The sequence below is a fragment of the Rhagoletis pomonella genome, unplaced genomic scaffold, assembly GCF_013731165.1.
Source record: "Rhagoletis pomonella isolate Grant_MI unplaced genomic scaffold, Rhpom_1.0 Rhpom_scaffold_00009, whole genome shotgun sequence".
NCBI lineage: Eukaryota > Metazoa > Arthropoda > Insecta > Diptera > Tephritidae > Rhagoletis > Rhagoletis pomonella.
The window spans coordinates 1,249,596-1,263,558 of NW_023458563.1; the positions used below are offsets into that span (position 1 = coordinate 1,249,596).

A 13,963-nucleotide genomic window follows, 5' to 3' on the forward strand; every position below is an offset into this window, starting at 1 on the left:
TAATTCCTGAAAGTTTGAAAAAAATTAAATTAAGGTACGTACAGACGCCACATACATACCAAAGCATCTCGTAGTGGAGACGCGAACCAAAACACATTTACCTCTATATCTTTCCAACTAGTAGCCGGAGCGGAACATATAAGGATCGATAGAATAACACTAAATATGTTGGGTGTACCCACATGCCCCGTTAAACCGGCAAAAGCCCAAAAACGTTTTTTGTTTCGCAATACTTTAGCCTAATTTTTAAGAATCCGGTTAATCGTTTATGAACTTGAATAAATTTTCTGGACACACTCTGCAAGACCTTTCCAACGATATCTCAAACATGTCGATTGGACGTCTGGATAAAAACTTCCAAATCTCGTGTATATATAAGCGAGTCATTTCAGCATGCTACTGTGGCTGCTTTCGTCACTCGCGCGCACTGCCGTGCGCTGTGATATTTTAAAATTATAGTTTAAAAAACTAAAACCTCTCTATTATAATTTCCATTCGTACTGTCATCAGGTATGTAACTTGATAATAGAAATCGCTGCATCTTTTAGGCGCATCAATATTACATAGTTACATACCGAGCTAATAAAAGGGAGGAAAAAAGAAAACCTTAATTTGCTTGTGAAGGGTGGGACGAGTCACCTTTGAGGACACACAGTTCGTGGGTAAAATGAACGCTGATGATTTGATGTTAACATTTCTTATATTTTTATAGGGGGACCTAGTTTAAAAAATGGGAAACTTAAGAATTTGTATGTTACGTTAAAAAATACACATTTTGCTGTGACGGGTGGGCAATAAGCATTTTTTTAACGTTATAACTTTTCACCATAAATGTATTTTTCTAATAACTTTAAAGCTACTGAATTGTTCTTTCTTTTTGGATAATTATTGTTTGCATTGCCACCTTTAGTGAAGGGGGAATGCCTTGAAAACTTGATGCAAACATATTACAGTATATTATATATGCATTTATAACAATAAAATAGAGAAAATAGTGAAATATAAATGGAAAATGGATATTTCTAAAGATTTATTCTACCTGCTTTACTGTTTTCACAGATTTAAACACAATTTATTTAATAATTTTTTTTTTTATCTGAGGTGTCGTCTTCGCTGGAATAGCTTAAATGTATAATGTAGTAAAAAAAAATTACCAAAGAAATACAACTGTGCCAAAGAAATACGCTGGTCATTTGACCCTCTGCATAACAGCATGTTGGTCAAAGAGAGTAAGAATGGAAAAAATTTGAGAAAAAGTGACGTGACCAGACCTAGATCTAAAGTGCGATGAACTCAAAAAAAATGTATGGCGATTTTTTTGCATAAATCAATTCATAGGACTTACATCCTATTAATGCGATTAATTTTTTTTTATGATTACATACATTAACTAAAAAACTACTATCATACCTGTTTTTGTGTTAAGTGCGTTGAGTCTGTACGATCCACAAGCAGTTATATTTTCCTCTGAATTTTGAGTTAGCTCACTTTAGATCAGGTGTGCGATATGATCGTCTGCGTAACAGCACCCTAAGCAAAAACCAACTGCGCTGTAAGCAAAAGCAAATGAGTTCATGTCTCTTTTCGGTTTTGCTGTCTGCTTTCGCTGATTTAATTTTCTTCGGACGCAGCTAAGCAAATGAATTCATATCCCCTTTCGCTTTTACTGTCTGCTTTCGCTGATTTATTTTTCTTCAGTCGCAGCTAAGCAATAGCAAATGCATTGAAAGCAATTTGAAACCCTGCTGAAAAGTAATCAATGAGTCGGTTATTTTATGCTCAAAAAATATATGGCCAACTTTGCATTTTTTGTTGCCTTAAAAATAAGTTACTTGGTCAAAAGAACAATGTCAAGATTTTTCTACAATGAGACAATAGCGGTGCGACATTTTTTTACTATTTTTTTTTTTTCTGAAAAAATCTGAAAACTTTTGGTGATTTCGTTTCTACCAAAAAGTTTTGCCTTTTGATTGCCCTTTTCTCTTTTCATGTCCGATTCTAAATTAAAGGCAAAGGGTGAGAAAATTTGGTGGTCGTTTCTTAAAATGTCACACTCTTGTAAGGCACAAAAAGCACATTCTCTGCCCTGTGAAGCTTTGTCAGAGGAGATGGTTGCCCTGAAAATTATATGGTTGTTTAAAACGACTATATGAAATGCGTGAGCTAGACAAGGCCAAGAAGACAAAAACATGTCTTTATACAGGGTTGAGTGCAACATCAAACACATTTTGCATCGGGGAAGGGCAACATTTTTTGGAAGGAACGAAATCACCATTCATTTACAAACTCTTGAATAATCGCTTTCGCAAGGTATTGAACTTTGAAACTTAACATAACAGATGACCTGATTGTATAATCGAAATGTCTTTGTCCCATCAAAAAACAAAAAGTGAGCGTGAGTGTGGAAAAGCAACAATAATTTGAAAAAATGGTAGAAGTGATAGCTATTTCGGAAATCACCACATTTCCTTATCAGGCTTCTTTCAGTAGGATTCGAACCGACGATCCCACTGACCCAGCCAGTTGCCTACGCACTGTGCTAAGTTCGCCTTGTTAATTCTTGCTGCTTATTTCCACTATTTCATTTGTTTAGCCAACTACAATCAAGCGCGGCTATTCCGCTGCAATTCACTTGATCATGTGGTTATTGGTTTTGTTGGTTTTTGTTAATATTTCTATTATTAGAATGTGTAACTTTTTAGGTGTGCTCGTCCTTAAGTTATTTGTTTTTGTTATTTTATGGACTTATAACAATTATATTCAACAATTTTTATTGAGCTTGAGGCCGTTTTTAATGAAAACGTAATGAAATAGTGAAAATAAGCAACAAGAATTAACAAGGCGAACTTAGCACAGTGCGTAGGCAACTGGCTGAGTCAGTGGGATCGTCGGTTCGAATCCTACTGAAAGAAGTCTGATGAGGAAATTTGGTGATTTCCGAAATAGCCATCACTTCTACCATTTTTTCAAATTATTGTTGCTTTTCCACAATAAGTTTTCATTAAAAAACGGCCTCAAGCTCAATAAAAATTGTTGAATATATTTGTTATAAGGCCATAAAAAACAAAAACAAATAAAAAGTGAGCTTTTAAAATAGATCTAATTTTTAAAACTGATCACACATCAAAAAATCTGTAAAACAAAAAACAAATGCATATTGCGCAGTGAGAAACCTAGTTACCTATTATTATTATTATTATTATTATTATTATTTGAGATCTTTGCTATAAAGCATTATAATATCTTTCTGATATATGTATTTTTTTTTAATTTTGCAGTACCGAATATTCTGAAGAAAATCAATGGGCAATTACCTACTATTCCAATGTATCCCGGCGACATTCCTTCATACTCTCCACCAGCCCGTTCATTTTTCACACCACCATTACCACCAGAATATCAGAATCCGTTCGCTGATAAACCTACCTTACGCGGCACAAATAATGAGGGTATTATTTCAAACTCAGGCACATACATAAACAGGCGACCAATACCACCTCCGAGTTTAATGCCCGGTCATGAACGCATACCGTTTCGTCCACCTGATCTGGCAGCATCAACTGGCGGTAGCACACAAGATGGCTTTGTTCCCGTTGTATCTATTGGAGACAATGGTAGCGTTACTAACGTACCCTTGGGTGCAAATACAGATGCGGAGAGGAAGAAAGCGCTGAATACTCCTTCGCAGAGCAACGGTGGTTATGGCAAATCAAACGCGGACGTGTCTAATGTTGGAAGTATTATACAAACGTTAACGAACGATCATAGCAAAAACTTCTATGGCAGCGGCGGCAACTCACAAGAGGCGCCTGTACAGAATAACAACTCGGCCCAACAACATAGTACAAGACAAGAAGTTTTGCCAAGTATACGCCGTATTTTAAGTGGCTCCAATGGAAATAAAGGTGAAATCCCAGAAGTGCTCCTAAAACAAGTCACCTCCCGTCCGATTGTTAATTACAACCAGCCACCATCATCGCCAGTTGTGCTCTTGGATGGTGGTAATACGGCTCAACAAGTTGAAGGCGGGGAAGATAGTGGAATATCAAGTAGCTCAAATATAAATAAAAGTAAAAATAGTCCAGCCTTGGCCAGTGATGATACGGAAACTAGAACTGAAGTCAGTGAAAATAAATTTACGGGAAAGTCCAACATGTATAATAACCACACCTACGGTGGAATGAATAGCAGTAGCAGTATTAGTGGAGGTTCGCGCGCTGGTAGCTCTACGCCGGCAACAGCGGCTGCAATTGGTGGAGAGCTAGCCGCAGCTGCGGCAGCCGCCGCTGCCACGTCAACGACTTCAACAGCGAGTAGCCCAACAATCGCTAAGAGCCCAACATTGTCAGCAACAGCTATAAGCGGTAATATCGGCAGCGATGCTGGCTCCTCGACGTCGTCTTCAACAGCTGCTGCCGCATCTTCACACTCTACATGGGCCGTTGCATGGAACATTCATGTTTATTTTTCTGTTGTACTCTTCACAATTTTGGCAGTTTACTCTTTATACAAAGTACTCACCTACAATAAGTTGACACACCTGTTTTCACAATCATATTTTATGTGCATTCATTTAGTACTGATTGTGATATGTTCCGCACGAATCTTCTATCTATGTTATGATGCATACAATATTCATGCTACTTTTAATTTGTTTGTTTCTGAGTTACTACTGAACTTGCCGGCAACATTCTTGACAATTTCATTTTCAGTTCTTATTCTTTACTTATTTTTAAAGGCACTGAACCATAAGAACAATCGATACTCTGCACTCATACGCCCGCTAACCGTTGTGGTAGGCTGTGGTGTGCACGTAGTTCTCTGCATTACACTGCATTATGTCGAATCGTACACCCTGCAAAATCAACAGGAACAACAACTGTTATATCAACAACAACAGCAACAGCTGCTCCACAGACGTCAGCAGCAGCAGCAACAACTTTTGCACCAGCATCACCACCAGCTGCAGCAGCAGCAATTTGTAGCAGCGGCAGCAACTCATTTATTGGTGTCTACAAATGCCGGAAATGTACATTCAGCTCTTCTAATGCAATCGGTCTCGGCAGCTGCAACGGCAGGTAATGTTGCGAGCAACACTCCTCCGCCAAGGGTGCTTTCTCTTATATGCCAGATTATATATATTTTTGTATGTCTTTTCCTCGGTATATTGTACCTTTATTTATACCGCATTTTGAAGCGTATACTTCGCAGCAAATCTCAAAATTATATACACGGGTATCAGAATCTTTCATACGCTATACACATCACTATAGCGACGGCGCTACTTTTTGTCCTTTTAGCTGCTTTGCAAATATTTGGGGCAATTAGTATATCCACAACACGGCCCCTTATACAACAATTGACTTCTGAAATCGATTGGTTACAGTGGGGTTATCAATTCTCTTTACGGTTGATCGAAATATCAATTATTACTTTGCTTTCGTGGGTGGCCGGCTTAAAAACAAGCGGGGGCGGCAGTGGTGGTGGTACAGCTGTTACTTCAGTGAGTAATGGCGATGCGCGTTATGGCATAGCCAGTGGTAATGGTGGTACCAGTGTAGTGTTCGGCGGCGGCACAGTAAATCATAATCGAGAGAAATATGCCCATCATCACTTTCACCACAATCACTCAAATGTGGCAGGGTTCTTTTTGCCGTGTACCTCTAGTTCCAGTCAGGAACAGTTTGAGACAGACTATCCAGCTGTGTGTAATGCGAATACAAACCTTCATACATATACAATGCGCACTGGCAAACTTATTTATGACGACAGTTTTGCACTGAATTCTCTCTCTGGCAATGGCCAGTCTCAACTGACCAGTAACAGCGCTATTCCCACTGGTTCTGGCAGCACACGAAATGCTGGAGAATTCCAGTTACAAGCGCAACCGACATACCAACGTCCATACGACTCAGGGTCCCTGAACAGCGCTATAGCGAACCATAATGCAAGTGAATATGGCACGCAGAGTACGCTAGCTGGTGGCGTACGTTACAGCCACGAAGCACCTCAATATGCAGACTATTTAACAGATACGACAACCGATCATTATGAAAATCCAAACTTTGACCTTTGTGGTTCCGTTAGTGGTTCAGGTTTTGGCGTAGCCTCAGCAAACCCAGGTGGAATACAAAAATTTACAAAAACCTCAACAACTTCCACTACGGCTAGTAGTAGCGGTGCATCCGGTTCATCGGCAGCCTCACAGCAGCATATGCTGCTTCTCCAAAGTGACAGTTGCTATTCGGAACCCTTACAACCCCCTCATACAACCAGTTATGACTTCAATAACTTTGAAAGACCACATTTGGTAGCTGGTAGCACCAGCAAACCTGCGGATTGTTGGTCAGAATCACATTCCACAGGTCAACCAATTCCTCGTGTCGAAAACCATAAAATCAATCGTGAAAGGAAAATCCATACAACATTGGATCGCAATGCTTATGAAAACCCAGAGCGGCGTAGCTCGAACTCTACGCATTCTTGTGCGTCAAGCACTAGTCGCTATGGTGGTTACAATTCCTTTGATCGTGGCATCTACAACGGCGTTCGTAAAAGTGGCACTTTAAATAACATCGGTGATAGCGGCAATTGTGGTGACCATGGGCCTGGTATAGGAATTCTGCATGGTCGCAATTCATCCTCTTCATCAGCTGCCTCGTCGAATATATCAGCACAACGTACATCTGGCGCGCAGACATTAGCACTAGCCTCAGAACGGCACCATCAGCAGCAGCAGCGTAGTGTCCGTTCCAACATGGGCACAGGTGTGGCACGTGAGCGCGATCATGACCATGATCATGATCGCGAGCACGAACACTTATTTAGTCGTTCATCTCTTGACCATAACAGTACTCAGCAGAAAAACCACTCGCAGCGTCAGCAAAACTCCGATGATGACATGATGTTACCAGGCAGTAATGTAGAGCGCTCTAACTTAATTGATAATGAAGATGGTTCTTGTATTACAAATAGTAATAGCACAACATCATTTTGCGGTGTCCGAAACCATTTGAACGATATCAATGTTCCAAACAGTAACACAGCCGACCAATTGGTTGGCAAAATCCATTTGAAAAGTAGTACTCATTCCACATCCAGCACTTCGAATGCATCCGGCACTTCGTTGACTGCTTCAGAAAGCATCAGCATCCGTGGCAGTGGCAATGGCACTGCAATGCTTGTAGCCGAACACGGGTTTGTTCGCTTTCGCGCCATCGACGATATGAACAACGCACAGGGCATAGGCATACACAACGCCTCCATACGCAACTAAAGTCCTCGATGAAATGTTTTCGTTATTTGAAATTACTGCTCCGGGGATGCTATGTTCGACAGGAATTACAATTAAAAATTCTACAACGTATAGAAAAGTACATAGCAGTCAGATTATGTTATGTAAATATATACCAGTGAATCAATTAAGCTTAGGTCCAAGGTGGTCGCCGTGGCAGGTTAGAAGTGCGCACTACACTCTCCCGAATATATATCTGACGTGGAAAACCTCTTAAAATCCATCTGCCGTTCAGAGTATACTTACAACTTCAGTGTTTGACTAGAGGCACACCACGATAATGTAATATATTGTAGGTCCAATTTAACGTCGAAACCCAGTTATTTTGCTTGAAGACATCAAAATGCATTCGCTTGTTCATCTTGCTAGTTATAATAACAGCCAAAATCTCACTGTAGTCCCAGGAAATACAACATACGTAGAGGAAGAATCTCACATTTAGGGACTATTGGGTCCCTTGTAATCGCTTCAGAGCAAAGAAAAACGCAAAATAACAACACATGGGGCACATATTCCCCAGACCTTCATGTTCCCAAGTTAACTGAGAGCATAAAGATTTTTCTTATTGGCACATTTCCCCACTCCACTTTATGAACAAAGCGCCGTTTTTTTATATGGTTTTATAATATTGTAAATAGTGGAATGACTTATACCCATTTCACAGCCAATTTCTTGTAAACTTTCTTTCCCATTGCACCCTTAAATTATTTTTGTCCCTAATTATAATTGATTCACTATATGAATGATCTCTGCGAATAGCGTTGTAAACGACAATTTTCTGAAAACTAGTTTTTAACCTTAAAGACATAAATGTACATATTTTATTTTCTAAAGGCAAGTATCTTAAAGCCTCATATAACGAAAACGAAATCAAATGACTTTATGGGCGTAATTAAACACGTTTTTTTTTTTCATTCTTGTAAAATGATCACCCTCATTGCGAGAGTCGTGTCGAATGCCAGTCGTTTTTCGAGAGTCGAATCGTATCGAAAATTGCACGTCATTGCCTAAAATTTCCACTCGACTAGTGTATTAAAACGGAAAAACTTGGCAGTACTGTATAGTTTTCGACGATTTTGGTCGTTTACTTATTTCATTACGACAATAGACAATGCTACTGTTGTCGAGTCGTACAATTTAGCCTATTTACGACCTACGCAATGAGGCTGTATAATTTTGTCGCTTGCATCGTTATGCGCAGCGACCATTCCCATGTTGCTCATAAAATGCTCATTCTCTTTTGCTACAGCCAAATATTTTTAAGGATTTATTATAACTACCTGAAGCAACAAAACACTTTTGTGATACGAATTTTTAGGTATTGTAAAATTTCGAAGGCAGCTGATCTTGAGAAATCCGGTAAATGGGGCGAGTTCCTACTGTACACAGTAGAGTTTCTAAAGTCATTGTTTTCCTTGCACTTATTTATTTTTTCATTTTAAATAATCCTTTGTGATAACGGACTTCCGAAACTTTGTTTTGTACTTGTACATTTACATCTTTCTCAGCGATGCAAAACAAGGAATAACTAGGGGTTTTCCATTCACATTTTTTAACACACTTTTAATAACACACTTTTTTTCCCCCGTACTTTTTCTGAATGCATGCCAGACTTATTTTATACTTTTTCACGACAAAAAGGCGTCATGACATTTCAAAAAAACAATTAGAGTGCAGGAACTTGTATATTTGTTGGATAAAATTGTATACATTTTTATGTATTTTATTGTACTTCACATAAACACTATTGAGTGAATAAAACACTACCCATCCAACATTTAGGTTGGGGAACGATTTGAACGCCTAACATACTGGAACGACAAGAGCGACGAGCAAAGCGACGATAAAAGCCACGAAGCATGTAAAATATAGCTAAACGGCAAAAAACATCAAGTGGATTTTTTTCTTTTTATGTGCTCTGCTCAATGCAAATAACATTTCGACCATGGAAAGCTCTGACTTAAGAATGTGGTACATTTTGTATAGAAATCCGAATCGTTATCTCTATCGCGACCTACCCCTGCCATCCCCTACCTTCTTCTGTCGTTTTTTCGTTGGGAATTAGAGCCCATTGGGTGTGTTGCTTTTTTCCTTAGGCCCTGTCTCCACAGGAAAACACTGATGTGAAAACTATGTCACAAAATATATTTCCAATGGAGACCGCTTATTTCTTATGTGCTGCAATATATGTCAGCGCTTATTGCTTGACATCTATTGCAGGCAATTCGATAGTTTGACAGCCATATTTTCATTTGAAAGAAAGCGTGCTGGTGGTAACATCGATGAAATTTTTATATTAAATCAAAATAAAAGTCTGTTCCTTATTGGATTATTTATGATTACGTTTTAGGAAATTTTTCAGCAAGTTTTTTAAAGATTTAAATGTTTTTAAACACCGAAATTGAGAGAATGTTGTCTGGTGGCGTCATGCCGCAAATGCTTATTTCAAGACATCAAAGTGCCCACACACAAAAACTTGCAATCACATTGCTCGTCAAAATGACAGTTGGTAGGCCATCGGTGTTTGCCTGTGGAGTTCTGCGGTTACATAGATGTAGCCACAGGTAATAGCGCAATTTTTATGGCGCTAGCTCAATAACGCCGGTGTCACCTGTGGTGTCAGCGCACTAACTCAGCGCATTAGAGCAGTGTACTGATTTGTACACGATGCCATCTGAGTGCCACCACAGTACCCATCGTCATACAGTGTAACACACCATACAGTGGTGTCATGTCTATTATTACTTTAACTTTCGGCGCTGAGCAATGCTTGTACCGCCAACGGAATTTAATTGCTAAGAATGTAGTAAATGCCACGATATTCTCATAATTTTGAGTAAAAGCTTTAAGTTTGCCAAAATACCCCAGTGGGATTTAGGAGCACGTAATAATACCTTATTAGCAACTTACTCTTCACCTGGCAGTCATTACCATTTCCCTGCCGAACGTCCCTTACTTTTACAAAGGCATGGCCGCCTTATGTAAGTAGGAATTTAGAATGTACATTTGGTGTCAGATATACTTCTGAGCCGCTTTACAAAGTAAGTTACGTGTAATGCAGAGCAGTCGCTCGGAGTAGTTCGGTGCTTGGAAATAACTTCGGCTGCACGTTATTTTGCAACTGACAACGTAATGTGTGTTCGGAGGTGTTCATTTTGCCCTTTACTAGTAGATGACATTGGCCATGATGACAATTTTGATACTAAAAACTGAAAGAAAACATGGCTTACCTCGCAAGGTGCTTACCTATTTTCCCAGTGGGACATAAGTTTCTAGCATTCTCACCACTCAAAAGCAAAAACAATGTACGTGTAATTTGTCATAGAATTAAAGCGAATTGTGTGTGTGTCATATGTATTATGCTGTTAATGGCGCTAGCGCTTTTCATATATTGGTATTGGCGCGACAACTCCGGCTACGGTGTTAGCGCAATTGCGTCGCGCAGCGCTGTGTTACCCATGCCTACATAGATGTTTGCATTTACTCCCAACTGAAAGCAAAGAATTTTCACTTTTAAGGGCCGTTTGCACCATGTCTAGTTAACGCTAACTGGAGGTACATCCTTCAGTTAAGCACGTTAACTGCTTTATCGATCACATGTTATATGATGGGTGTCGATAAAGATGTTTAACTGGAAGTTAGAATTAACTAGACATGGTGCAAACGGCCCTAAGTGTCTGATGAAAAACATAAAATGCAGATATGCTGCAATCGACTGCTAATACACATATTCCAAAATTCTGTCAACCGGTTTAATATGTGTTTGTATGTTGGTACGCAAAATTATATTATTATTATTCCATTTGCATTCTTAGTTAAGTTAAAGTTTCTTTGAAGGTTCCACTTTTGCAACATGCGGCATCAAATTTCCAAAAAAAGCCATATCCTCACACCGTTTCCGTTCTCGCTTTTTTTTAATTTTTAGTTTCTCTTTTTACGTCTCTTATTTTTCTTGTTTTCAAGTTGACTTGACGTTGAAGGAGTAACTGTCTAACTCGAAGTTGGAAAGGGATATGCTCTCCAGCACTACGACTCCTCAAATACCTCTAAATGTTCACTACTTCGTCTGGGGATAAACTTCTCTTTCAGAAACTAAAGACTTTCGAAATGAGCCGAACTGGCTGAGAAGCTTCATCGCCTGAACGACTTTGGGGAATTCTTTTCATCTCCTTGCAAAATGTGTCCCGCAGGGATTTCTATTTCAAAAGAAACACGTCTCCTATAATAATGACGCATGGAAATTTGCTTTTACATTTACCTACTTGTTGGTCTCATTTCACAATTCTCGACAACATTGGCATTGTTTACTCTGGTGCTGAAATAAGTATAGTCTAGTCGAACTTTTAGGCAATGTCATGAAATTTTCGATACGATTCGACACGACTCTCGAAATGAGGCAGATTTTTCTTGAAGTTATTTAAGTTATTTGAGGGAAAAAATTTTAATAATTAGTGAAAAAATCTTCAATCAATGAAACTAAAAAACGACGAAATTTGAATTTTATATTCTCGTCGCTTTACTATATTTTTGATTTTTTGCTTTGCTCATCACTATGCGATGCTATATTGGAATACCTGTATATTTTTTCGTCGTTTTTATCTTCGCTGTGCTTGGGGTCAGTTCTCGTTCTGCGTTATCGTGAAGTGAAGTGAAAAGTCAAAAATTCACACCGAAATAAATGCGGTGTGAAGGTGTGGCCGACTTCCAAAACGTATTAATGCAATGTTTGGAAACTGTTATACTGCGGTATTCAAACTGTTTGTATATGCAGAGTTGCGACACATTGCATATTTTAAATATTCAAAATAGCAATGAACAATTTTTCTGAAATCTAAATTTTTAAAACACCAGTGGTAACCAATAACAAACGAAGCATCAACATTGTTTCTGATGCACTAATTGCTCTGGCGATGCGTTTCGATAACTTTTCTTATGCGTTTTGGAATAGTATACATTGTCAATATTTTGTAGCTCGGCGTTATGCAATATTATACTTTGTACGTATGCAAAGCAATTGACGTTTTGGAAGTCAGCCTGTTATTTATATCACCTTACCATATCGCAGAACAAGAATTGATTGAGCCTCTTGTCGCCGTTTCACTATGTTTTTAGCCTAATGTGAGAGAACGATTAGAGAAATTGCCGAGAACTATTGCATTCTCTACAAAAAGGGAACTAAGTACTCGATACCGAGAAAAAGGTTAGATATCGAATCATATTCTAACGCTGAATTCTAATTGGCTTCTAATGTCTAGTGTGTTTCTAATAATTCTCTAATCGAGTTCTAACATATGTAGTTCTCTAAACTGATTTTCGATTCGAGAACTACATTAGCATTCGAATGTAAAATCAAAACGTACAACGTTAGAGACTGTGTTTGCTGGGTACACACCGACATATTGTACATACCCAACAAACATTTACGTTTGAGCTCAACTTGAGTTAAGTTGAGAACTAAGGTATTTCTCAAATCTCCAACGTTGTTTCTCAGCAGTACTTCAAGTGGAGGATCATAGCGTTCTCAACAAAAAGGGTATTTTTCTCTGTATGAAAAAAGGACTGTTTCTCAAGTTGAGAAAATGCTAGTTCTCAACTTGAACTCCAATGTAATTATCCAAATGGCCTCAAACATATAATACTGAAATTGAAATAGTAAAATAGCTTATACCTTTTCGATTGAAACGACATACATAGATAAATTTTAATATTAATTTTTACCTTCCTTTTATTAGCTCGGGATGTAACTATGTAATATTGATGCGCCTAAAAGATGCAGCGATTTCTATTCTCAAGTTACATACCTGATGACTAGGGAACGGATTTTTAGGACCCAAAAACCTATAAAAAAGGCAAAATAAAGTAACGAAATAGGCCTGGAAAAGGCAAAATAAAATAGCGAAAAAGGCAGGAAAAGGCACTAGGTATTGTAAAAAAGGTAAAAAAGGTAAAATAAAATAGCGAAAAAGGCAAAAAAAAGATATTACAAAAAAAGCAAAATAAGGCACTAAAAAACACAGAAAATACGAAGAACAATCAAAAAATATAGTTTTTTTAGAAATGTGTGAAATTTATATTACAAGTAAAAAGGGAAAAACTATGAACTAGTTTCATTATATGAAAAATTTGTACTTTGAATCTTTGACTATTTTATCCTTTCGAGTTTCTAACTCATAAAACTTTAATCTGTATAGTTGTAGTAACATTGAACCACAAGATGCATTTTGAAGTTTTCTGGCAGCATTTTCATTCGATTTTCGCGAAGAAAAGCCTTGAATGTACTAAATGTTCGCTCGACGTAAGTTGATACAAGTGGAGCCCAATTTAAATATGGAACGTTTAAAACGTTCATGTTATCAGGAATAAGGGCGTTTTCCTCGCTCTTTACAATTTTATCCACACCCCTTATTGACTTCAAGCCTACGTTAGCTGAGAAAACGGCTTTGAATTTTTTCAACACCAATTTGGCAAGAGGGCCCTGCGCTTCTATAAGCCGCATGGGCATGTGTATATTTTTTAATCTTAACAAAAAAAATTGTAAATGCTATAATCACTTTTTTAAAGGTAGAAAAGGCAAATATCTTAAAAAAGGCAAAAAAAGGCAACATCAAATGTGTATATATGGAATCAGGGAAAGCTAAATCGTGGACATTCTTAATCGAATATACTCTA

The 13,963-nt window shown here is 38.2% G+C and overlaps 1 protein-coding gene across 1 annotated transcript in view; it reads left to right on the forward strand.

The window, feature by feature from the left end:
• LOC118745540 overlaps positions 1-8,159 on the forward strand; it is a 72,096-nt gene extending 63,937 nt beyond the window's left edge. Inside the window, exon 3 of the mRNA XM_036478987.1 lies at positions 3,279-8,159. Within this exon, the coding sequence (XP_036334880.1) occupies positions 3,279-7,276 (3,998 nt within the window). The 3' untranslated portion in view covers positions 7,277-8,159. The remainder of the gene's footprint in view (positions 1-3,278) is intronic.
• The last annotated feature ends 5,804 nt before the right edge of the window (positions 8,160-13,963 follow it).